This window comes from Budorcas taxicolor, chromosome 5, assembly GCF_023091745.1.
Source record: "Budorcas taxicolor isolate Tak-1 chromosome 5, Takin1.1, whole genome shotgun sequence".
NCBI lineage: Eukaryota > Metazoa > Chordata > Mammalia > Artiodactyla > Bovidae > Budorcas > Budorcas taxicolor.
In genome coordinates, this window is record NC_068914.1 from 152946008 (window position 1) to 152968016 (window position 22009).

General features: G+C 52.9%; 2 protein-coding genes across 4 annotated transcripts; one reads left to right on the top strand and one right to left on the bottom strand.

Annotated features, from left to right (window-relative positions):
- The first annotated feature begins 606 nt into the window (after positions 1–606).
- CDC42EP1 (CDC42 effector protein 1) lies at positions 607–8409 on the top strand. 3 transcript variants are annotated; one of them, XM_052640510.1, is made up of 3 exons: positions 607–723; positions 5066–5827; positions 7169–8409. In XM_052640510.1, the coding sequence occupies exons 2-3, from the start codon at positions 5365–5367 to the stop codon at positions 7789–7791; spliced, it is 1086 nt and encodes a 361-aa protein (XP_052496470.1). In that variant the 5' UTR covers positions 607–723; positions 5066–5364; the 3' UTR covers positions 7792–8409. The 3 variants fall into 3 exon arrangements, with proteins under 3 accessions (XP_052496470.1, XP_052496471.1, XP_052496472.1); XM_052640511.1 differs by lacking the exon at positions 607–723 and adding an exon at positions 853–979; XM_052640512.1 differs by lacking the exon at positions 607–723 and adding an exon at positions 1612–1897.
- A 597-nt stretch (positions 8410–9006) lies between these two features.
- On the bottom strand, positions 9007–10880 carry LGALS2 (galectin 2). Its single transcript, XM_052641342.1, has 3 exons — positions 10804–10880; positions 9319–9478; positions 9007–9150 (listed from the first exon to the last, which is right to left on the bottom strand). Exons 1-3 carry the CDS (start codon positions 10863–10865, stop codon positions 9007–9009), a joined length of 366 nt encoding a protein of 121 aa, XP_052497302.1. The 5' UTR covers positions 10866–10880.
- Between the last annotated feature and the right edge of the window lie 11129 nt (positions 10881–22009).

Sequence of the window (22009 nt, forward strand, 5' to 3'; positions counted from 1 at the left end):
GACCAGCACAGGATAGGAAACCAGGCTGTTGGGTTCCAGGGTCCACAGCCTTGACCACAACACCACACCACTCTACCAGCGGCCTGGCCCCAGTGTGGCTCATGTCTGTGTTCTGGTAACCGCGGGGTGGGGGTGGGGGTGGGAGAGCTGTACTGGAGCAAAAAGAAAAGGGGGGTTAGGAGAAAGGGAGTGGGTATCCCAGCTTGTAGAACTTAAGGTTTAAGCAGGAGTCGGGCGTGCAGGGCCTCGGAGATCTGGCTTCCAGGTTCCCCAGACTCCTACAGGGAGCGGCTGGAGAGCCCAGCAAGCGGAGTTGTCAGGTCAGGCACCCCAAGGCCCTGCGAGGAGACGGTGGGAGAGGGTTTGGGAGTTGGGGACCCGAGTCACCTCTCCCGGGGAACCCGCACGTTCCCGGTTCCCCCTGCCCAGGGCAGCCTACAAGAGCCTGACCTGGCGCCCCCTCCAGCTTTCGCAGTCGCCGCTCGGGGCGGCCGGATCGGTGCCCGGGACTGGGGGCCCCGCCCCGCCCGCGGCCTGGAGCAGAGAGGCGGGAGGAGGGAACGCGCCCACACCCCGCCCCCGCCCCCGGAGCCAGCCCGCGGAGCCCGCGGCCAGGGCGGCGCAGACCGGCCCAGCCACTCGCCAGGGCTGCGCGCGGGGACGCACTGCCGCCGCCGCCGCGTCCGCCCTTCACCCCCGGCTCCCGGGGCGCGCGGAGAGAAGGTAACCGCGAGCGGGCCCGCTGGTCGTCGAGCCCAGGGTGGGCGTGGACGCGGGCAGGGGGATCGCGGCGCCGAAAGATCTTGGCACCCCCTAGGTTCCTGGGACCGGGGCGGGGGAGGGGGCCAGCCTGCCAAAGTCGCCCGGGTGCCAAGGGACAGGTCGGGATCGCCGGCCGCGGGAGCGGCACCGGACGCTCCAAGTTCTCGAGTGGTTTCGCGCTGGTCCCGGCGAGTAGAGGGCGGCAGAGAATTGGAAGGTAAAGCGGGTTGCGGGAGGAGGGGGCGAGCCGAAGGCCGTCTTCGCTCTTTCCTGCCCTGGGAAAGGAAGGGAAGGAACGGGGAGGGGGGCATGTGTCGGAATGTCGGGCCCCTTGGCGAGGCCGGCGGGGAGAGCGGGAAGTGGGGGGGACCGCTGGGGAGATGGTCCAGGCACCCTGCCCCCTCCCCAACCGCCGCATTCCAGGCCCGAGCAGCGGGTGAGGTCATCCCGTCCGGTTCCCCTCGGGCCAAAGCAGCCGGCTGCCCCCTTCCCCGCGGAGCGACGACCCTCCAACATTCTAACCTCGGTCCTCCCAGAGGGAATGTTTTCTGGCCAAAATCTTTCAGGGACTTCCCATCCCCTCCGCCCTCGAGACTGTTCTGTTCTCGCCAAGCCATGCGAGACTCACGAAGTTTGAAGCCCCTTTTCTGGATCGGGAAACTGAGGCCCAGAGTGGCCAAAGGGCTGGCCCGCGGAGGCCACAGCTGCGCAAAACGCGGGGCAGTGTCTGGAGCCGAGAACTTGGGGAGACCCTGCCCTTAGGCCAATCAGCCTCGTCGTCAAAGGCTGATTCGGCTTTAACTTGGGGTCCATGGTGCTCCCTCCTACTGTCCCCCTTGACGGCCTGAGAACAGGGTCTCGGTTGCCACTGTGGACAACGTGCTATCCTTTTTTTCGCCTCAGTTTCTGCCTCTTGAAGCGGCTGGACTTTGAGGAGCTTGAAAAGGCAGCCCCCAGGGAGTTAACCCCTTATTCTGGGAGGCTAGAACAGCCCTAACGGAGGCAGGGTCCCTCTGTCCAGCGGTAAGGATGGTGTTACTACCCAGCTGGACCCTGGCGAGCGGGGTGCTGTGAGCAGGGAGTGGCTTCCAGGATGAGAGGTGGTGCCCCCTAGGGGCCTGCGGGTGACTCCCAGGTGAGCCCTAGGGTGCCGCCACCCCCACCCCCGCCTCACCCTTGCCTCTGCCCCCTCCCCCACAGCCATCAGACAGCCCTTGGCCTCCTCCAACCACATGCACTTCCACAGCGGCCCCTGTTGGCCTCTCCTAACCTCGAGGTCCCTACTTCCGGCCCCAAACCTTGTCCTTGTGGTCACCACTGCTATTGAGTAAGCTCCTACTCCAGTACCCGGGCCTGACTATCTGTAGGGTAAACTGAATCTGCAGGGCTGGGTCTCCTGCCTCGCTGGCCTGCCCTGCTGTGCTCAGCGGCTGGGCATCTGCTCAGCACTCCTGGAGCCTTCACCCACTCCCCTGGCATTCACTGCTGAGGTTGGTAGACTCCTGACTTTCCCCAGTGGCTCAACAGGTGAAGAATGCACCTGCAGCGCAGGAGACCCAGGAGGTGCAGGTTTGATCCCTAGCTCGGGAAGAGCCCCTGGAGGAGGAAATGACAACTCACTCCATTTTTCTTCCCTGGAAAATCCCATGGACCAAGGAGTCTGGTGGACTACAGTCCATGGGACCACAAAGAATCAGACAAGGCTGAGCAACTAACAACAACAGTAGAATCCTGGGGAGATTCCTGGCTACGCCTCTCTTTTTGCTCTCCAACCTGGAACAAGTCAGTTTCCTTTCCATGTCTCAATTTTTCCGTCTGTGAAATGGGTGTTTGTGAGCATTAGCAGGTAGTATTTCTGGGTTGGTGAGCAAAGAGAGGCCACATACCTGGACAGCCAGAGCTCTGCTTACTCCGGGGCCAGGTGGGGCACACCTAACCACCAGCGATACCTGATGATCAGCTTCAAGGGCCAAATAGGCTACATCGAGGTTGGAGCCTCTCCTTCTGTCTCTCCAGAATGAGAGACATTATTAGTGTAAGAATGTTGGCTTTGAACCCAGCCCCGCTTCAGGATCCAAGGGTTTAATTACAGCACCTTCCACTCTTAAAACTCTCCTGGGAGAGGACCAGCCTTGTTTTGCACATGGGAAAACAGGTCCCCAGTAGCAGTGTCCTGTCCTTGGCTGAAAAGTGCCATGGTTGTCCCTACAACAGTGGGCAGGGTGGAGAGCTTCTGGAGATGCCCAGAGGCATTTGAGACATAGGCTTATCACAAGACTTGGGCAGAAGCTGGTGTCTCAAGTCAAAGTGGCCACAGTTGTGGGGTGGGGACCAGGACCCCTTTTGCTGAGAAAGGAGGGGCTGGGGAGAAGTAGGTGTGGCCACATGACGGACATAGTGACCTCTCCTCATGACATTTCAGAATGACACTCCCCCCCCCCCAGTTCCCTCCCCTCTGCCCCCAGATTCAGTCTTCCCCAGAGCAAGGAAATGGCCCAGGCGAGGTACCTGCCACGTGACCCTGGCCAAGTTCCTTCTCTCCAAGCCTTGGCTCTTCCTGTAAAATGGGCTAACCCTCCAGCTTCGGAGCTGTTGGAGAATCAGATGACATCATGCAGGGGTTGGCCAACTGCAGAGTGCTTCATTACTTCAGCAAACATTCCACGAGGACATCTTGGTGCCGGGGGTGCCAGGGAAAGGAATGATTCAGATACGCCCCCCCGGGTGGGGAGGAGTCAGGGTTGGGGGAGGATCCCATGGTGGGAAGGAAAGAGAATGCAGTCAGAAAAGAAAGCAAGCTTTGTCTTCTTGCCTCCTTTGTTTTTATCTTGTTATTTAACCTATTTTGAATTTCAAATAACATTTGAAGGGCAGTATTGAGATTTTTATGCTTGGAGGTGGCATCAATTTTTTTTTTTTTAAGTTGACACTCAGATCTAAATGTTAAGAACCTATCATTATCAAATTTTATCAGCTCGGGTCCCAGGTCTGGGCAGGTAAATGGCTTGCCCAAGGTCACACTGTGAGGCCACTAAATCCTCTACCTGCCCTCACTCGGTCGGTGGCAAGGGTGAGCCTTTGGCATGAAGGTATCACGGAGAACTCCTGGTACTGATTGGGCACTTGGCCGTGTGCAGAGCCCAAGCTGAGTGCTGGAGGGAGGGAGGCAGGAAAATCCAGGCCCCACCCTTAGAGTGTATTGCGATCTGGAGAGACAAGACAGGGCTCCACGGGCCACTAAAAGCCACGTGAGTCAGAGGCTCTGAAATGACATATCTACTCGTTCTCTTGATGTGAACTTGAAGAAGCTTGGCCTCTCCGGGCCACAGGAAAACCAAATATGGGACCATAGGTTCATAGGTGTCCTCCAGTGTATGCTCCTAGGGTACTAGAAGGGGTGATGTCAAACCAAGGGAAGCTTAGAGAAGATTGGGATGGGGGAGGAGGGTGAGGAAGAGATCAGAACAGAAGGGAGTAGGCAAAGAACAGCTTTTGGCACCAGCTGAGCTTTTTCCAAAACTTGTTCCCTGGTAACAAGGCTTTGACATCAGTTTGAAAAAAAATAATGTTCTTCCTGCGGGCCTTCTCAGAGCCTTGAATGTGCTCAGACATGTAATAAGCAGCTGGAAAAACCACTTTTGACCACAGGATCCTTTTTCCAGGAAGCATTCAGAAAGCGAAGGGTTCTGCTGGTTACACAGCAGTTCATAAAGCCTTTGCCTGTCACCTCCTGGCCTCTGTGAGGGGAAGACAATTTAACCCACCAAGAAGGGAGGTGACTTAACTCCACCTGCCAGCAGGAGGCAGTGTAGCTTGGGGCTCAAGGGCTCTGGGGTTGGAGGCTCCGCTTCACCATTGCCTACTGTGTAGCCTCAGGCAAATCCCTTCATTTCTTTGGGCTTCCGTGTCTCGTCTGAAGCCTATAGTGCCTCCCTCGAGGTTAAATGAGTGATGAACATAAGCCATTGGCACTCAGTTGGTGCTTCATCAATGGGGACCATATAATGACCGCCCATAGGTTTTAACCAGTATACAGTTGAAGAAGAGTACAGCTCCATGAACTTTTTGGTCTTGTTGTTGTTAGTTGCTAAGTCCTGTCCGACCCCATGGACTGTAGCCTGCCAGGCTCTTCTGTCATGGGATTTTGTTTCGCCTGCACTTAAGTTTCCTGGATGTGGAGTCATGCCACGTGCCCTCCTCTGTGGGTCTGTTCAGTGTTTTCCCCATGACCCTCGTGTACTCTCTTTAGCTGTTACTATCGGGCCAAGATGCCCTCAGACCCCCACTACCTTCTTTCTCTTAGGTCCCCACTCCTGGGCAGGAGGACTGTCCACGTCTGAGGCACGTTTGGTGCCCTCTACGTCCTTGGCCAGAACATCTGCAGCTCCTTCCACGGGACTGGGAGCCAGGCCTCGGGGCAGACAAGCCATGGACCCCCCACAGCCTCAGCATGTGGGGGCAGCACCGTAGCACAGAGGGGCAGCTTCCTTCCACCCCCTCCCACCAAGAAGGAGGGAGCTGAGAAGTGAACCCTCCACCTAGCCTAGCGCTCTCCCCAGGCCCCGGTGAGCATGGACCAGCAGCTGTGAACAGCCAGAGCCGATGCCGGGCCCCCAGGGGGCCGGAGGAGCCCCGGCCATGAACCTGGGCAAGCTCTCGCCCGTGGGCTGGGTGTCCAGCTCACAGGGGAAGAAGCGGCTGACTGCGGACATGATCAGCCCCCCGCTTGGGGATTTCCGCCACACCATGCACGTGGGCCGCGGTGGGGATGTCTTCGGTGACACCTCCTTCCTCAGCAACCATGGTGGCGGCTCAGGGAGCACCCACCGCTCGCCCCGGGGCTTCCTGGCCAAGAAGCTGCAGCTGGTGCGGAGAGTGGGGGCCCCGCCCCGGAGGATGGCTTCTCCGCCCGCACCCTCACCTGCTCCACCAGCCATCTCCCCCATCATCAAGAATGCCATCTCCCTGCCTCAGCTCAACCAGGCGGCCTACGACAGCCTCGTGGTGGGCAAGCTCAGCTTTGACCGCAGCCCTGCCAGCTCCACAGATGGCCACTCCGCTTACGGTGAGGGCCTGTGCTGTCTGCCTATTTTTCAGGGGCTGAGGTGCAGGGGGTTTGATGGTTCAGCCAACCCTCCAAGTGAGTTCTTCCCCACAGTAGTTTGGTCTCCATGGAAGTCAGACCCAAACCTGAGATCGTGAATGGCAAGGGTGGGTCAGAGGGTGGGAGCCAGTTCACTCCCCAAAACACTGATGTTGAGAGGTGAGGAGGTGGGGTTTGAGTTCTGCCTGCCCCTAAGCTGCCTCCCCTTCTCTGGGCCCTCGGCTAAGCCAGCCCACCACCCTCCTTCCCCTATCCCTTGCCTGCTTCAATGGAAGCAGCTCCCTTGTGTCAGAACAATACAGGGGAGAGGTAGACAGCCAGGGCCCTGGATTCAAATCCTGGTTCTGCCTGATTCTCAGTGAGCAAATTGACCTCTGTGAAGTCAAGTCCTGACCTATATAATGGGCACTTAGGTTCACTGCTAAGATTCAGTGAAATGATAACACATATTCGATTGTGGCCTAGAATCTCGCACACAGTAGGTGCTCAGGACACAGGAGCTGTTGCTCTGTTGTTATTTGAACAGAGGTTCCTGTAACTTGACAGATTTGGAAAACCCCTCACATGGACAGACACCAGAGGCCCTTCCTGCCAGCGTGGGGAGGGGTGGGTGTCACCTAGGCGCCTCTGGACAGCTCACCTGAGAACTGGGGCCCCTGCTGCCACCTGGTGACCATTCCCTGCCGTGCAGCTTTGCCCAGCACCAGAGGCTTCCTCTGGTACTCCCTGTCCAGGGGTGATGCTCAGAATCCCACTGAGGACTGGTCCATGGTCCCACCACTATGTCTCAGGCCTGGTAGTCCTGGAGCCAGGGTCTAAGACAGAGGGCGTTTAGAGGGCATTTGTCTGTCCTTTGGGTCTTGACTTCTATGTTGTCACACCGGCTGCTGGTTCTATCCTGTGCCCACAAACCAGTACATGTGCTGTGGATTCACAGCAGGGGACCAGGGGTCATTCAAGTTCAGTGTTGGGCCTGAGAGTCAGGAGGTTTGAGCTCCAGGCTCAGCTCCAGCCCATCAGACTTTGTGGCCCTGGGCGAGCCTTTCCCCTTGTCCCAAACTGAGCCTCACTTTCTTCATCTGGAAAACGGGAATGAGGATTATGTCGATTTCCAGGGCTGACAAGAAGATTACTCAAGAGACTATGGGGTTCACTGTATTGGAAAGATGGAGGAAGCTGCAGTCAGATTGGGGGGTGGCTTGCTAAAGGCCACATAGCAAGCAGGTGTTGGTCCTGGCTCTGCCTTCCCCAGTTCCTGGTTAGGGCCCCCAGCTCTGACCCTGGCCCCTATTTCTCTTCTAGGCCTGGACTCCGGGTTCTGCACCATTTCCCGCCTGCCTCGCCCAGAAAAGCCTCGTGACCGAGACCGTGATAGCTCCTTCCCCGCTGAGCCTGAGCTTCGCCGCTCTGACTCCCTCCTGTCCTTCCGCCTGGACCTTGACCTTGGGCCCTCTCTCCTCACTGAGCTCTTGGGGGCCATGAGCCTCTCAGAAGGCTCTGCAGCTGAGACCCCCGCCCCGGCTCCTGCTGCAAGTCCCCCAGCCTCTGTTGCAACCCCCCCGGCCCCTGCCTCAAGCCCCTCACCTCGTGGACGCTGCCCCAATGGGGTAACCACCAGGTTGGGCCCAGTGGCCGAGGCGAGGGCCAGTGCGGTGGGAGAGGGCCCCCGTGCGCCTGCTGACGAGGGCCCCAGCAGGCACTGGGGAGCTGTCTCGGGTGGCAGCCAAAGCCGCCGCCTCTACACTGAGGTGGATGCTCGGGGTGAGGGGTTGGGGGCGCTGTCCCAGGCTCGGGCCTCCTGGGGGAGCCTGGATGAAGAGTGCGGGGCATCCCAGGCAGGCAGCAGGACCCCCGTGCCCAGCACAGTGCAGGCCAACACCTTCGAGTTTGCTGATGCTGAGGAGGACGACGAGGTCAAGGTGTGATCGGCTGGGCACAGGCTGAGAACCCCGGTCAGCCTCCGGGCACTGCCTGCGAGGAGCCCAGATGCAGCCCCAGCCCCTGGCAGCTGGGTCTTGCCAGTGACAGACGGGAGAACCCAAGTTGTCCCCAGGCCCTTGCACACCTCTGCTGGACAGACATGGGAGGGAGGCCAGGGGAGACCAGGCTTGTTCCAGGACCCAGGTGTTCCCCTGGGCCTGCTCGGCCACCCCGCCTCCCTCCACTGCCACTCCGGACCTCCGGACACAGTAGCTATTCCCTGGGCTCACCCTCCACCCCAGGCCCCCAACCCGCTGGAGGGCCCAGCCTCACAGTGCAGCCTTTGTGTTGGGAAAGCTGCCCTTGCTGGGTGGGGGTGGGGAGCCTACCACATAGAGCCTTTGTCTCCTCTCCTGAAGAGACCCTCGGCCCCAGCTCATCCTGGAGTTGCCCCCAGCAGGGTCCCTCCTGCCTGTCTGAGAGCCCCCACAGCTGCCTCCCCAACATTCCCACCACCAGCCCCATGTCCCAGAAGCCTCAGAAAAGTCAGGTGTGACCTCACTGAGAAGGGGGAGGGTCCCACCTTCCCGTGCACCCCAGACCTGCCTCTGGGTCCTGATTAAAAAGGCTTTTTTTGATAAAAGGTGTCCCGCGAGATGCTTGAGGACCTGGGAAGACTGTGTCTGCACCACCTGCTCGAGTACCTTCAGCACTGGGCTTGGAAAGCCAAGGACATCCCTCTCCCCAACCAGGGCCCCCAGTGAGGGGAGGGACCGAGGCAGGGGGTAATGAGTAACCAGACTGGAATGAATAGCCCTGAGATAAGAAGCCCAGGTGGGAGCCCTTATCTGCAGTTCCGGGCACAGCCCCTGGCCCAGGTGCCTGGGACTGTAATCCCACAGAGCAACTTGGCACTTGTCCTGGTGACAAAAGGGCACTAGCAGGCAGGACCAGTGGCTTTGAGGTGTTTGGAGCTTATCCCCCACTGGGCAGCCTCAGTTTCCTTGTCTGTATCATGAGGACGCTAGGAGCATCAAGATAATGGAAAACACCACAGTTGGAAAGACTATAAAGGTGGATTCTTTTGTTGGTTCTGAGCCTTGGGGGATGAGGGCGGAGGATTAGGAACAGTAGGTGCGTGGCTGATCCCACATGAAGAGCAGCTCTGGGTCAGGGATCTGCTTGCAGGGGTGGGTCTTGCTCTCTGGTGAGGTGCTGCCCTACTCCAGCTTGAAGGAGGAGACGAGGAAGTTCTGCACACCCAGGTAGCTCAGGTGGCTGTGGCCCAGCCTGTTGGGAAAGGTCAACTGGTGCCCGTCTGGCAGCTTCACCTTGAATTCATTGTTCTCGAAGGTCACGATGAGCTGCAGTGGGAGGGAGGGCATCAGGGAGGCAGGAGGCACCCTGGAAATGGGCCAGGGCCATGCCTGGTGGCTCAAACAGTCCCAGCACATGTCTAGGCCAGGGTGCCCCCACCATCTGTGCTCCCCCCTTGAGATCTGTTTTCAGGCCCCTTTCCCCTTTGACCTCACCTTGACTTCTGACCCTGGGCTGAAGCACATGTGATTGTCCCGTTGCTCCGCCCCCCAGCTGTTGCCATCACGTGAGTTGCAGACGATGGTGGATTCACCAAAGCGTGGGTTGAAATGCAGGTTCAGTTTATCTGTCCCCTGGCCCAAATTAATCACAAAGCTGCCAGAGAAGGAGTAAGAAGTGAGGATAAGGGGCCAGCCCTGGGTATAACAGCTTGGGGGGCAGCGTCTTGACCATAAAATTGGTAGAATCACCAAAGGTTGTGTTAATTGAGGTTTGTGCCTTAAAACAAGGGAGGTGACAATTTGATCAGACTTGGCACTGGAGTATCACATTCCATTTAGAGCACAGACTAAGGCTCCTGACAAGTTAACTAACAGTGACATTTCAGGAAATGAAGGTGTCTATCCTTGGGAAAAACTGCTGTTCTTAACTATTTCTGAAGACCCATTAAGTGTGGCCAAAAATAGTTGTATGCCTAAGGTAGTGAGGTCCCTGTCATTAGAAGTTTGCCATCAGGAGCTGTGTGATCTTTTAGAAAGATCACAGCAGGGGCCTTGGTTAGCTCTTCATGGTCCCTGAGAGTGGGACATTCTGAGTCACAGGGCGTCTCCATTGGGAGGACTCAGGCCAGAGGTATCCCACATCTCTGCAAACTTGAGGGACCCAAGTAGGAGAAAGAGGTGATTTTTCTCTTGGCTCCTACCCAATGCTTCTGCCTGCCCCTCCCCAATCAAAAACTGACTGAGGTCAGTCTCAAGAAATACTGACCTTTGTCCTGCACACAGGACAGCCTAACGCTGACCTGTAGCCCCTGAGGTGAGAATGGAGAGGATACAAACCAGACCACTAGGCGCCCCCTAGTGGGTGCCCCTGGTTTGGTGCTGGTTGTAGTGGCGAAGTCTGACTTTTGCGACCTCGTGGACTGTAGGGCTAGGCTCCCTGGTCAAGAATAACGGAGTGGGTTGCCATTTCCTTCTCCAGGGAATCTTCCCGACCCAGGGACTGAACCCTGGTCTCTTGCATCACAGGTGGGTTCTTTACCAACTGAGCTATCCCTGGTTTAATGCATGTGAAAGGCCAGTCCCTGGTCCTTCAGCAGTATCAAGAGGGTAGTGTCCCTGGGGGTTGGGGCCTTCAGTAGAGGAATCTGACTCGCAGAGACCTGGGCAAAGACTCAGGGATTTCTCACTTGCCCCTTCTGTGTCTGTTGGGGCCAAGGAATGGAGCACATGGCGTCCCATGTGAATTCTGCAGGTCCCCGAACCTGGCCTCAGATGTGAAAGCAGCCCACATGGAGCCAGCAAGGGCGAGGGAGGCGTGTGAGGGGAGCGAGAACGTACAAAAGGCCCCCTGGGCAGAGGTCACTCCCACTGTCCCAACATCTCACAAGGCTGCCTTGCCTTCCCCCACCTTCCCAGCCCATGCCAGGTCTGTGGCTGCCCCCTCCCCGTCCTGCGCCACCCGCCCTCCCCCTGGCTCACCCATTAGCCCCGTCAGCGATCTTGCCCTTGATCTTCAGGCTTGACCCCATCTTCATGTCCATGTTCGCAATCTCAAATTTCCCCTGCGCCAACAGAGAGACATTCCACACAAATCAATCACACTCTTCTGCTGGTAAAGCCCACTCGCCAGCATCCTCCTATCCCAACCAGGCCCCAGGCCCCCCTCTCCCTCTCCCCACATGAGGCCTTGGAGCCAGGAAGGGAAAAAGCCAGAGAGCTCAGATCAAAGATTCCTGGAGCCTCCTCTTGCCCTTTTTGCTTTACTCTCATCCACCCCAGCCTGAAGAATAGATGGATCTGGAGACATAGGGCCCAGCTGAGGGAACCTCTATTTGCCCATCTATAAAATGGGTAGAGTGACCCCTGCCAACCTCACTGTTCCCAAATGTGGTCAAGTGATGAGGCACAATGCCCTCGGCAAAATCCCACAAACAAGGGTACATTTATTTCTTGCACAAACTTGGGAGTCAGTAAAATGACGGTATTAGGACTTCCCTAGTGGTCCAGTGGCTAAGACTCCACATTCCCAATGCAGGGGGCCCAGGTTCTATCCCTGGTCAGGGAACTAGATCCCACATGCTGCAACTAAGAGTTCAAAAGCCCCAGCTAAAAGATTCCATGTGCTGAAACTAAGAAAGATCCCATGTACCGCCATTAAGACACATTGTAGACAAATCTTTTTTTCATTTTTTTTAAAAAAGAAAATAACTGTATGACAGGCAAGTCTAGGACCATCCCAAACAGAGAATCTGTAAAACTCCATCAGTCACATGTCTGAACATGTCCATCAAAGTCCCTCTCTAAATCCCACACTCCACATCTGTAAAATGGGCTGGTTTGATTTATTCATTCAAACCCAGTTCCCAAGCACCCTTGTGACAGATGCTATCGGATGCCCTGAGGTTAACAGCACCTTCTTCACCCTGGTTTGGAGGATGAGACCTCCCATGTGTGAAGCCCGTCAAACAGGACTTGGCACAGACTAAAAGCAAATCGAGGGGCTGTGGTCATTAGGCTTACTTATTGCTACTGTGGTATCCTTCTGCTTCGTATTTTCCCATAGGACCTGGGCAGCGCCTGACTTCTATGCTCTAGTTAGAAGGGAGGTTCTCGAAGCTGGGTTTTCAAACCTTATGATCCAAGCCTGAGAAAATGTCCAGTTATCCATGATTGGAGGGTGTGAGGCTGGGCCAGACAGGATTCAGCAGCCACAATAGACTTAGAACACTTAATGGGGGAACACATTTATGTTATAGGATTTCTGTTCACTGATGTCTTCTTTTTTTTTTTCTGGAGGGAGCTCACTTGGGAAGCCTTGAAACAAGTTGCGGGACTGGAGTGCTTTGCTGAAAGTCAAGGGCACTGTCCGTGAGGGGTAGATTAGGACTTCCCTGCTGGCAGCTGCCTCCTTTCCACCGAGGGGGAAGACAGTCCTTGGGTTCCTACACGGGTGTAAGGTTGCCCAGTTCTCTTGGTGGTGGTGGTTTAGTCGCTCAGTCGTGTCTGACTCTTGTGACCCCATGGACTGTAGTCCGCCAGGCTCCTCTGTCCGTGGGATTCTCCAGGCAAGAATACTGGAGTGGGTTGCCATTTCCTTCTCCAGGGGATCTTCCCGACCCAGTGATGAAACCTGGGTTTCTTGCATCTCCTGCATTACAGATGGATTCTTTACTGACTGAGCCAGAAGAGAAGCCCTCTCCTGGAGTCAGTACATTTTAAAAGGAGGCCTGGGGACATCCCTGGTGGTCCAGTGGTTAGGACTCTGTGCTTCCATGCAGGGGCACAGTGTCCATTCCTGGTCGGGGAACTAAGATTCTGCCTGCCGCAGGCCATGGCCAAAAATACAATGAATAAAAGGAAGGCATGAAAGAGGCCACGCCAAGCCCAGGAGGGTGGAGCATCATGGCACGTCGGACCCTACGATGCTTCAGAGCAGGGTTTTCCAGGCTCAGCGCCCTGGACTTTCTGACTGAATCATTCTTTGTTGTGGGATTGCCCTGTGTGTGTAGGAGGTAGGGCCTTGGGCAGGGTCTCTAACCACCGGATGCCAGTAGCACCCTCTCCCCAAGTAGTGACAACCAAAAATGCCTCCAGATGTCCCCTGTGTGTTAGTCACTCACTCCTGTCTGACTCTGCGATCCCATGAACTGGAGCCCACCAGGCTCCTCTGTCCATGGGATTCTCCAGGCAAGGATACTGGAGTGCGTTGCCATTTCCTCCTCCAGGGGATCTTCCCAACCCAGGGATCGAACCCAGGTATCCTGTATGACAGGTGGATTCTTTACCGTCTGAGCCACCAGGGAAGCCCAGATGTCTCCAGGGTAGGCAGCATTTCACTGCCTCTGAGAAAGTGGCACTTAGAGGCCTAACCCCTCAGATGGGTGCTTAATGTAACACGTGGATCATCAGCCAAACTGGATTAAAATCCTCCTTCAGCCTCTCTTAGAAGGACAGAGAGCAGCCCCCCTGGAGAGGTTATCCCGTCCCTCCCAGAGGAGCATGGGTGTCCTGCCAACGAGCAGCCCTTCACGGTGTGCGCCCTGCTGCACCCACAGTCCCCAACAGGTGTCATGAGGAGTCTCTGGTATCCTCCCTGGGATGGTCAGGGTGAGACTGAGGTGGGGAGAAGCACCCTCGCTGCCCCCATAGCTCCTGGAGGCTGCCTGGCTCAAACAGAAGAATCTGAGCCCCCAGAGCTGCTGCAGGGCAGGGGCGAGAGGAAAGCCGGGCTCAGGGATCCATCTGGGCAAACAGGGATCCCCATGAGAGAGGGAAGGCCTAGTAATCTGTCCCCCCTCCGTAAGGTCTGGAGCACAGAGAGAGACGGGGATGCAAAGCTGGGTGGAGGCAGGTGTCAGTGGTCAGGTGACTAACCGAGTGACTAGGGGCCAACGGTGCCCCTTTCTGGACCTCGGTTCCCCCATCTTTTTTTTTTTTTTTTAATATTTTGACCTCGCCTCATGGCATGTAGGATCTTAGTTCCCCGACCAGGGTTTGAACATGTGCCCCCTGCATTGGCAGAGCAGAGTCTTAACCCCTGGTCCACCAGGGACGTCCCCCTCCTCTCTCTTTAGTGTAAGAGATTTGGACTAGGAAGTCTCTGAAGAAGGAGGAAAGAAAGGGGAGGGTGAGATCAGGGGAAGGAGAAGTTGGGCACAAAGGCCCTCCCAGAGAGGCAGAGTGTGAGGAGGGCACCATGCCGTCCACGTTGGGCCATCTAGTCACATCCACTCCCACATCCCACCTGTGCTGACTCTCCCAGAAAACTGTGCCCCCCATGGAGCCTGTGAATGGGACCTATTTGGAAACAGGACCAAGTTGAGATGAGGTCGTAGTGGTTTAGGGTGGACCTCAAACTCCATATGACTGACATCCTTAGAAGAAGAGGAAATTTGGACCCCAGAAATACACACACGCAGAGAAGCTGTGTGAAGGCAGAGGCAGGAGTTGGAGGGAGACAGCTGCAAGCCCAGGAATACCACAGATTGCCAGCAACGAATAGAAGCTGGAGAAGGCAAGAAAGAACCCTCCCCTAGAGCCTTCAGAGAGAGCAAGTTCCCACCAACACCTGGATTTCAGACCTCAAGCCTCCAAAACTGAGAGAGACTAAATTTGTTACGGCAGCCGCAGGAAAGCATCACACCAGCCTCGGAAGATGCTGTCTGTAACCCAGTTCCCCAAATACAGGAGACAGGCTCAGAGAGGAGCAGTGATTTCTCCAAGGCCACACAGCAGGATACGGCAGAGCAGAGTTTTGAATCAGAGAATTGGGGAGAAACCTTGAAGGAGATCCACTTGACCCCCTGCAATTTATAGATTTTGCTCTGGGGCAAGTTAACCTTCCAGTCTCAGTTTCGTCATCTTTTAAAGCTCAGGAGGTGTTAGTAGTTATCATTGTTGCCGCGATTAATGTTATTGAGAGGAAATTCCCTGGCTGTTCAGAGGTTAGGACTCCAGTGCTTCCACGGCAGTGAGCCCAGGTTTGATCCCTGGTTGGGGAAATAAGATCCTGCAAGCCGAAAGAGATAGGCAAAATATAAACAAATAAATTACTGATGAGAAAACCAGGCTGGAGGAGGAAAGAGACAGACAGAATGGTGGTGGGGGGAACAGAGAGCCTTGATGCTAAAGGACAGTGGAGGCGATCTGTCCAACTTCCTCTCTACACAGATAAGGAAACCAAGGCTGGAGGGGCAGCGATGCTTTTTCTCCAGCATCCACCCCACCCCCACTCAGGTAAAGATTCGGAGCTGGCGTTCTCACCGACATGGTAGCAGCTCCGGACAGCAGCTCTGGGTTGTTCCTGGAGGTCTGGGCTCAGGGTCTCACCTTGCAGTCCAGCTGATATCCTAGAATATTACACATTAACTCCCCCCAGGCCATAAATGGGGACTTTGGTCCTTCCTGCCAGGATGTCTCTCCACCTGTACCTCCTGGTACCCAGAACAAACAGGCAGAAGGCTCATCGCCCCAGCCCAGCCTGCCCAGCCCAGAGCATCCTCCTGGCCTCTCTCCAGCTCAGCCTCCCACCTCCTTCCTGAGCCCTAGTGGATGTGACCCCGGAAGCAACGCTGCACTGGGCTCCAGGAGCTGGCACAAACCGGGTGAGTGTGGCAGGCCACCCAACAACCCTGAGCCCCACTTTCTCATCCTCAAACAGAGAGATTTGCTTTGTAAAAACCTCTATGCTTCTATGATGTCCAGATTCACTTTGAGAATCTTTTGTTTTCTCTCCTCACCCCATGCTTTTTCTGATTGTACAAGTAAGGTTTTGGGGGGGTTAAACATTTTTTTTGTACATCTAAGCTTTAAAAGCAATCCATGGTGGATTTAAAGAAAATACCTAGAAATATCTACAACAAACTAAATAAAGAAGGGAGTAGAGGGGCTGGGGGTGTGCTGTGGGTAATGGAATTTCAGTGCTTTGCTCTTTACTTCTACTATTTATATAACTGACATGCTTACCATATGCAATGGGAGGTATTAAAGAAAAAGAAAAGCAGGGGGCTTCCTTGGTGGATCCGTGGTAAAGAATCCGCCTGCCAAAGCAGGAGATGCAGGTTCAGTCGCTGGTCCAGGAAGATCCCACAGGCTGCTGAGCAACTAAGCCCGCGGGCCATGACTGTTAAGCCTGTGCTCTAAAACCCAGGAACCGCAACTACTGGGCCCTCATGGCACAGATCCTGAAGCCCACGCACCTAGAGCCTGTGTTCCACAGCAGGAGAAGCCACTGCAAGGAGAAGCCTTGCACAGCAACTGGAGAACAGCCCCTGCTCACTGCAGCTGGGGCAGAGCCCGTGCAGCAGCGAAGGTCTAGCACAGTCAAAAAATTAAATAATTAATCAATTAATTTAGAAAGAAGCAAAAACAGGGCTTCCCTGGTGGCCCAGCGGTAAAGAATCTACCTGCCAACGCAGGAGACCCAGGTTCGATCCCTGATATGGGAAGATCCCATATGTCCCAGAGCAGCTAAGCCCGTGCACCGCAACTATCGAGCCTGTGCTGTGGAGCCCATGTGCCACCACTACTGAAGCCCCCGCTCCCTAGAGCCGGTGAGAAGCCACGACGATGAGAAACCCATGCACCACAACTTGGGAGTATCCCCTGCTCGCCACAACTAGAGACAAGCCTGTGCACCAGTGAAGACCCGGCACAACAGCTCCCCCGCCAAAAATTAATGAATGAATTAAAAAGTTATGTTGCAAATATACCACCTAAAATGTCTGTTAAAAAAATAAAAGAAAGAAAATAATCACCCATAATCCCAGCTCCAGGATAGAATCTGCTTACTTATATTGGCACATTTCCTTCCATGTGGTTTTCAGTGGATTTGTATCATAGACGCCCCTCTATCTTACTCAATTGTTGATTCTGCTTCATCCGGTAAACTCCAAAGCCCATAAATCTATATTTCAGAATGATACGTTAGTGGCAGTGAAATAGTCTGCCTTTCAATGACTAAATTTATTCAACTAATTTCCTTCTGCTGAACACTTATATTAATTCTAAGTGTCTGTTATTAAAAATGCTGCTGCATTCAATTATTTGCACATAAAGTTTGGCAGCATCATGAGAACTTATTTAAGGCGGATTCCCAGAAGTAGAATTTTTCTAGAGCCTTGGTTTGGCGAGCTGAAGGGTTTTCCATTAGAGCTGACGGTGGCCACTCTGGGTGGGGTGCTGGGGGACCAGCCTGCTGAAGGCCTTTCGGTGCCAGGAGCGGACAGGTGGCTCACTGCCCAGCACTCACAGAAAACACCGCCTTCAGTTCCGCTCCCTCTCCAATCCCCACCCCCAGAGGAGAGTGATTTCCTCCTTTTACCCATAAGGAAATTGATCCGTGATCCTTTCTTGATCTTTTTCCCGTGGCCATTATAAAACTCAAGCAAGATAAGGATTTTGCAAATGCTTTATCAACGGAAACTCTCTAATCAACAGAAACTACACCTTGCAGAGGTGACATTTTTATGACGAGAGTAGTAATTCTAGCTCACTGTGGAAGGTTTTGGAGAGTGCACAAAGTAAAAAGAACTTAAAAGCTCACTCGGTTTAGAAGAACGCTTAAACACAGGGGATCATGACCACATATATGAATTGTGCACTTTTCTGTGTCTCTGATAGCTCAGTTGATAAAGAATCCTCCTGCAATACAGGAGACCCAGGTTCGATTCTTGGGTCAGGAAGATCCACTGGAGAAGGGATAATCAGCTACCCACTCAAATATTCTTGGGCTTCTCTTGGTGTTCAGCTGGTAAAAGAACCTGCCTGTAATGTGGGAGGCCTGGGTTCAATCCCTGGGTTGGGAAGATCCCCTGGAAAAGGGAAAGGCTACCACTCCAGGATTCTGGCCTGGAGAATTTTTTCTGTGTGTATGTTTTACATCAATGAAAGATTTTTAAAATACTAATAAGAAAGAGAAAAACAATCACAGACACTTGAATCTCCAACACTGTTCTCTTAATAATGCCTAACTTCTGAAGGGTATTTTATACCCACCCCTCATCACAATAAATTCAACAAATTCTGAAGGTGATCTTTATTATGACCCCATTTTTCAGATGAGAACAAAGGTTCCCAGGCCTCACACAACCAATATGTAGCCGAACTTGACTTTTCTACTAACCCATTCCTCAGATAACTGCCAAGGCAGTCACTTAGCGAAAAGAATATTTGACTTCCAGGAGGCATATGATCTTAAAACCTTTGTGTGGTGGCAGCTTCTTTGCTGGCCCCCAGTGATCCCTCCTCCTGGTATTCATGCTTGTGTATAATTGGCTACCCTTGACTGTGGCTGGACCCAGTGACTCAATTTTAACTAATAGCATACAGAATTCTAGAAGACAATACTAGTAGATTAGGTTACAAAAAGCCTACTTAAACAAAAAGAAAGGTTACAGAAAGACTGTGCTCTCTCACTCTCTCTCTGTTTCCCCTCTAGCTCTGGGAGAAGTGAGCCATGTAATCAGCAGTCCTATGGAGAAGCTCATGTGCCAGGGAACTGATGTCTCCAGCCAACCAGTGACGCACACCTGAGCCCCGCCGATACCCATGGGAGTGAACTTGGCAGTGGATCTTCTCCCCTTTGAGCCTTGGGATGGCTGGTGTTGCCAACACCTTGACTGAAGCCTTGTAAGAGACCCTGAGCCAAAAGGCACCCAGCTCAATCCTATCTGGTTTCCTGGCCTCAAGAGCTATAAGAAATGTGTTTCTTACTTTAGGCCCCTGGGTTTTGGTTAATTGGTTACACCGCAATAGATAGCTAATACACTTTGCCAAGCTATTGTTATCAGAAGTTTGGTGGGAGAAATAATATTCATGAAAGCCTCCCGACTAAAGAATCTGCGGTTTGCACATGTCCCTAGATCTTCTACTACCTTGGTCTTTTCAAAGAACCAGCTCTCATTTTTTTTCCTTTATTATGTTCTGCTTTTATGCTAATTTTTATTGCTCTTTTTCTAACTTCCTGAGTTAAATGTTTAGTTCATTGACTTTGCATCTTTTCTTCTTATTAACTGGGACTTCTGAGGTGGCACAGTGATAAAGAAGCCACCTGCCAATGCAGCTGACACAAGAGACATGGGTTCGATCCCTGTATCAGGAAGATCCCCTGGAGTAGGAAATGGCAACCCACTCCAGGATCCTCGCCTGGAAAATTCAAAGGACAGAGGAGCCTGGTAGGCTACAGTCCACGGAGTTGCAAAAAATGTCACATGACTGAACACACATATTTCTCATTAATAAATATTTTTAAGGCTATAAATTTTCCTCTGCCTACTACTTTGACCAATTCTCATAGGTTTTCAGAAGTTCTGCTCAGTACTCCAAATGTTTCCCTTAAATCAAGCCAGATGATCAGAAAATTGTTCTCAGCACTTAGTACATCCTTAACAACAAGTGTTTATTGACTGAAGAGCAAATGTCATCATCACCATTAGGGAAGAATTGGAAAGTGAAACATCAATACTGTGCAACTGGCTAAGTTTATGGTGCCACAAAAATATAAATGAACTATTATGCAGTCATCAAAAATAACATTTTTTGAAAAAAAAAAAAACACATTTTTGGGAGACCCCTGATGGCTGTGGTTCCCTGCTCATGGTACAATGTGAAGTGAATAAAGCAGCTACAGAAGCGAGTTCCCAGGACTTTGTGATGGGACCTCACTGATTTGCTTGCACTGAATTGTACAGCAGCCTCCAGGCTGCACTGAGGGGCTGCAGTGAGGAGCAAGGCCCCCAGGAGGACAGGCTTGGCTGGCCACACAGGGTCTCCCCAAGAGACACAAGCACCAAGGACTTGATTCAAATGCACGGGAGCGAGGGCCTCCGTAGAAAAAGGTACAAAATAAAGCCAGGCCTTAAATGAGGCCAAGTCTTGTAGAGAGACAAGCTAGGGCACAGGAAATGACTGCAAATAATTAATGACACCCCAATGGAAAGCTTCAGAAAGTCCCAGATTCCTGGGGCCAGCGAGGGTTCTCGAATGTCATTTTGAAGCCAGCACTAGAATCTGAGTTCTAACCTGAGTTCAGTCTCCTCCTCTGTAAAATGAGAGCAATAATGTGGTAAGAATTAGGGAGATAAAGCCTGGCACTTTGTTAATAGTTAACAGAAAATATTTGTTGTTTTTATCAGGAGCCCGGTGCCCCACCTGTATCAGCTGGAAAGGAGGCCGCTCACCCCCATCTGGTGGCCGAGTCTGAGCCCCAGGCTTGTGAGGAAGTTCTCCTTGCAAATTCCCAGGGCCCCATCGTGACTTTCGTGAGCCTGAGGTGCAGATGCCCTCACGGGCCCCTTCCTCCATTAGAAAACATAGATGATGGATGTGCTCGTTGCTCAGTAGTGTCCAACTCTTTGCAGCCCTTTGGCTGTAGCCCGCCAGGTTTCCTTGTCCATGGGATTTCCCAGGCAAGAATACTGGAGTGGGTTGCCATTGCCATTTCCTTCTCCAGGGGATCTTCCCCAGCCAGGGATTGAATCTGGGTCTCCTGCATTGCAGGCAGATTCTTTACCAACTGAGCTACCAAGGAAGCCTCGTATTATATATACACAGACATAAATATTACACATAGATATAATTCTAATTCATGTTTTAATATATAATTTAATCTATTCATTCAATGCAGCTATGAAATAGAATTATATCTATGTGTAAAATTTGTACTATATAGGCACAGACATAAGTACTACACATAGATACAATTTCATGGAATCATTGAATAAATGGATCAATGTTATATATTGAAATATTTTCATCTACCTAAAAATTCACCTTTTTGTTCTGATTTTACATGATAGTAAAACATTTTGGTGGGCCCCTAGAGTGTCTGGGCCTGAGCCTCTGTGTCTGCTGCGCCTAAGGGAGAGTTTGGCCCGTGGCTTCCAGTAAGTATCACCCATCGGCCTCCTGCTGTTGGGGGACTTTGGTCCTGAGGTCTGTGGTATCTCTGCTCATCTCCTCTCCTGTCCTTCTCCTCCCAGAGAACAAACAAGTCAACTCATCAGTGATATCTCTCTGCACCCCCCTACTTGCTCGTTTCCTCCCCAGCATCCTCTTTCCCAGATAGGGAAAGGTGCATGAAATGTGGACGTATGGGAAGCACTGAATTTGGGGCATCAAATGGGACAATGGTACATCCTAGCTCTGTCGCCTACAAGCGGAGGAGCCACATCAAGTCACTTCAAACCTCAATTTCTTCATCTGTGGAAGGGAACTAATAATATCTTCTTCACAAGCTGATTATAAGTTGTTTTGCTTGTTTGTTTGTTTTGGGTGAACCACATAGCATGGGGGATCTTAGTTCCCTGACCAGGGATCAAACCCATGCCTTCTGCAGTGGAAGCGTGGGGGAATTTCCAATTGTGAGAATTTTAAAAGATCTTTTTAAATTAAAGAAGTGAACCTATATAGCATGTGGCGTGCATATTAGATACTAAAGAATTAAATAAATAAGCAGATGCCTGCCTTCCTTGCTTTGAGGGAGGATCCTAAATGGGCAGAGGTTTCACCTGAGACGATGACGCCAAGTATCCAGAGCAGTGGAGTCAGCAGAAGTGAAGTTGCTCAGTCGTGTCTGAGGAGCAGCATCCAGCAGCTTGGACCCAGGCTGGTGAGCACATCCCTTTCTGTGCCCTGGAGGACAGGGCTCCTGAAGAAGGCAGGGTCCGTCCTCCCAGAGCCCAGGGAGCCTGAGACCAGAGACTGGTGAGTGAGGAAGATGCTGAGACAGGCAGATGAACCACCTCAAGGAGCCAAATTATCACAGCAGCAAGTTAGGGGCCCTATTGCTACTGAACATATCTGGAAACCCATGATTCATGATTTCCAGTCTCTGTCCAGAGAAAACTCCCTCTTATTCCCACAGTTTTTTGTTTGTTTTTTTTTTTCCCCAAGTGGGTTAGTCTCAGGCACAGGGAAGTCTGTCTACAGCTTCACGTAACCTCTCTGGGCTTCAGCTGGTCCATTGGCAAAATGGGATCTGTAACTGTCACAGCTTATAGGGTAGATGTGAGCTTTAAGGGAGAATATGTGGAGTGTTAAGCACAGTGCTGACATCTGCTCAGTGCTGAATACATAAATGTTTGCTGTTATGAAATATCATCAGGCCTGTTTGGCTGTCTCGCCATGCTTCTCCGTCTCTGACCGGCTGACTGCTTGCTCTTCAAGGGACATCCACAGACCTCTT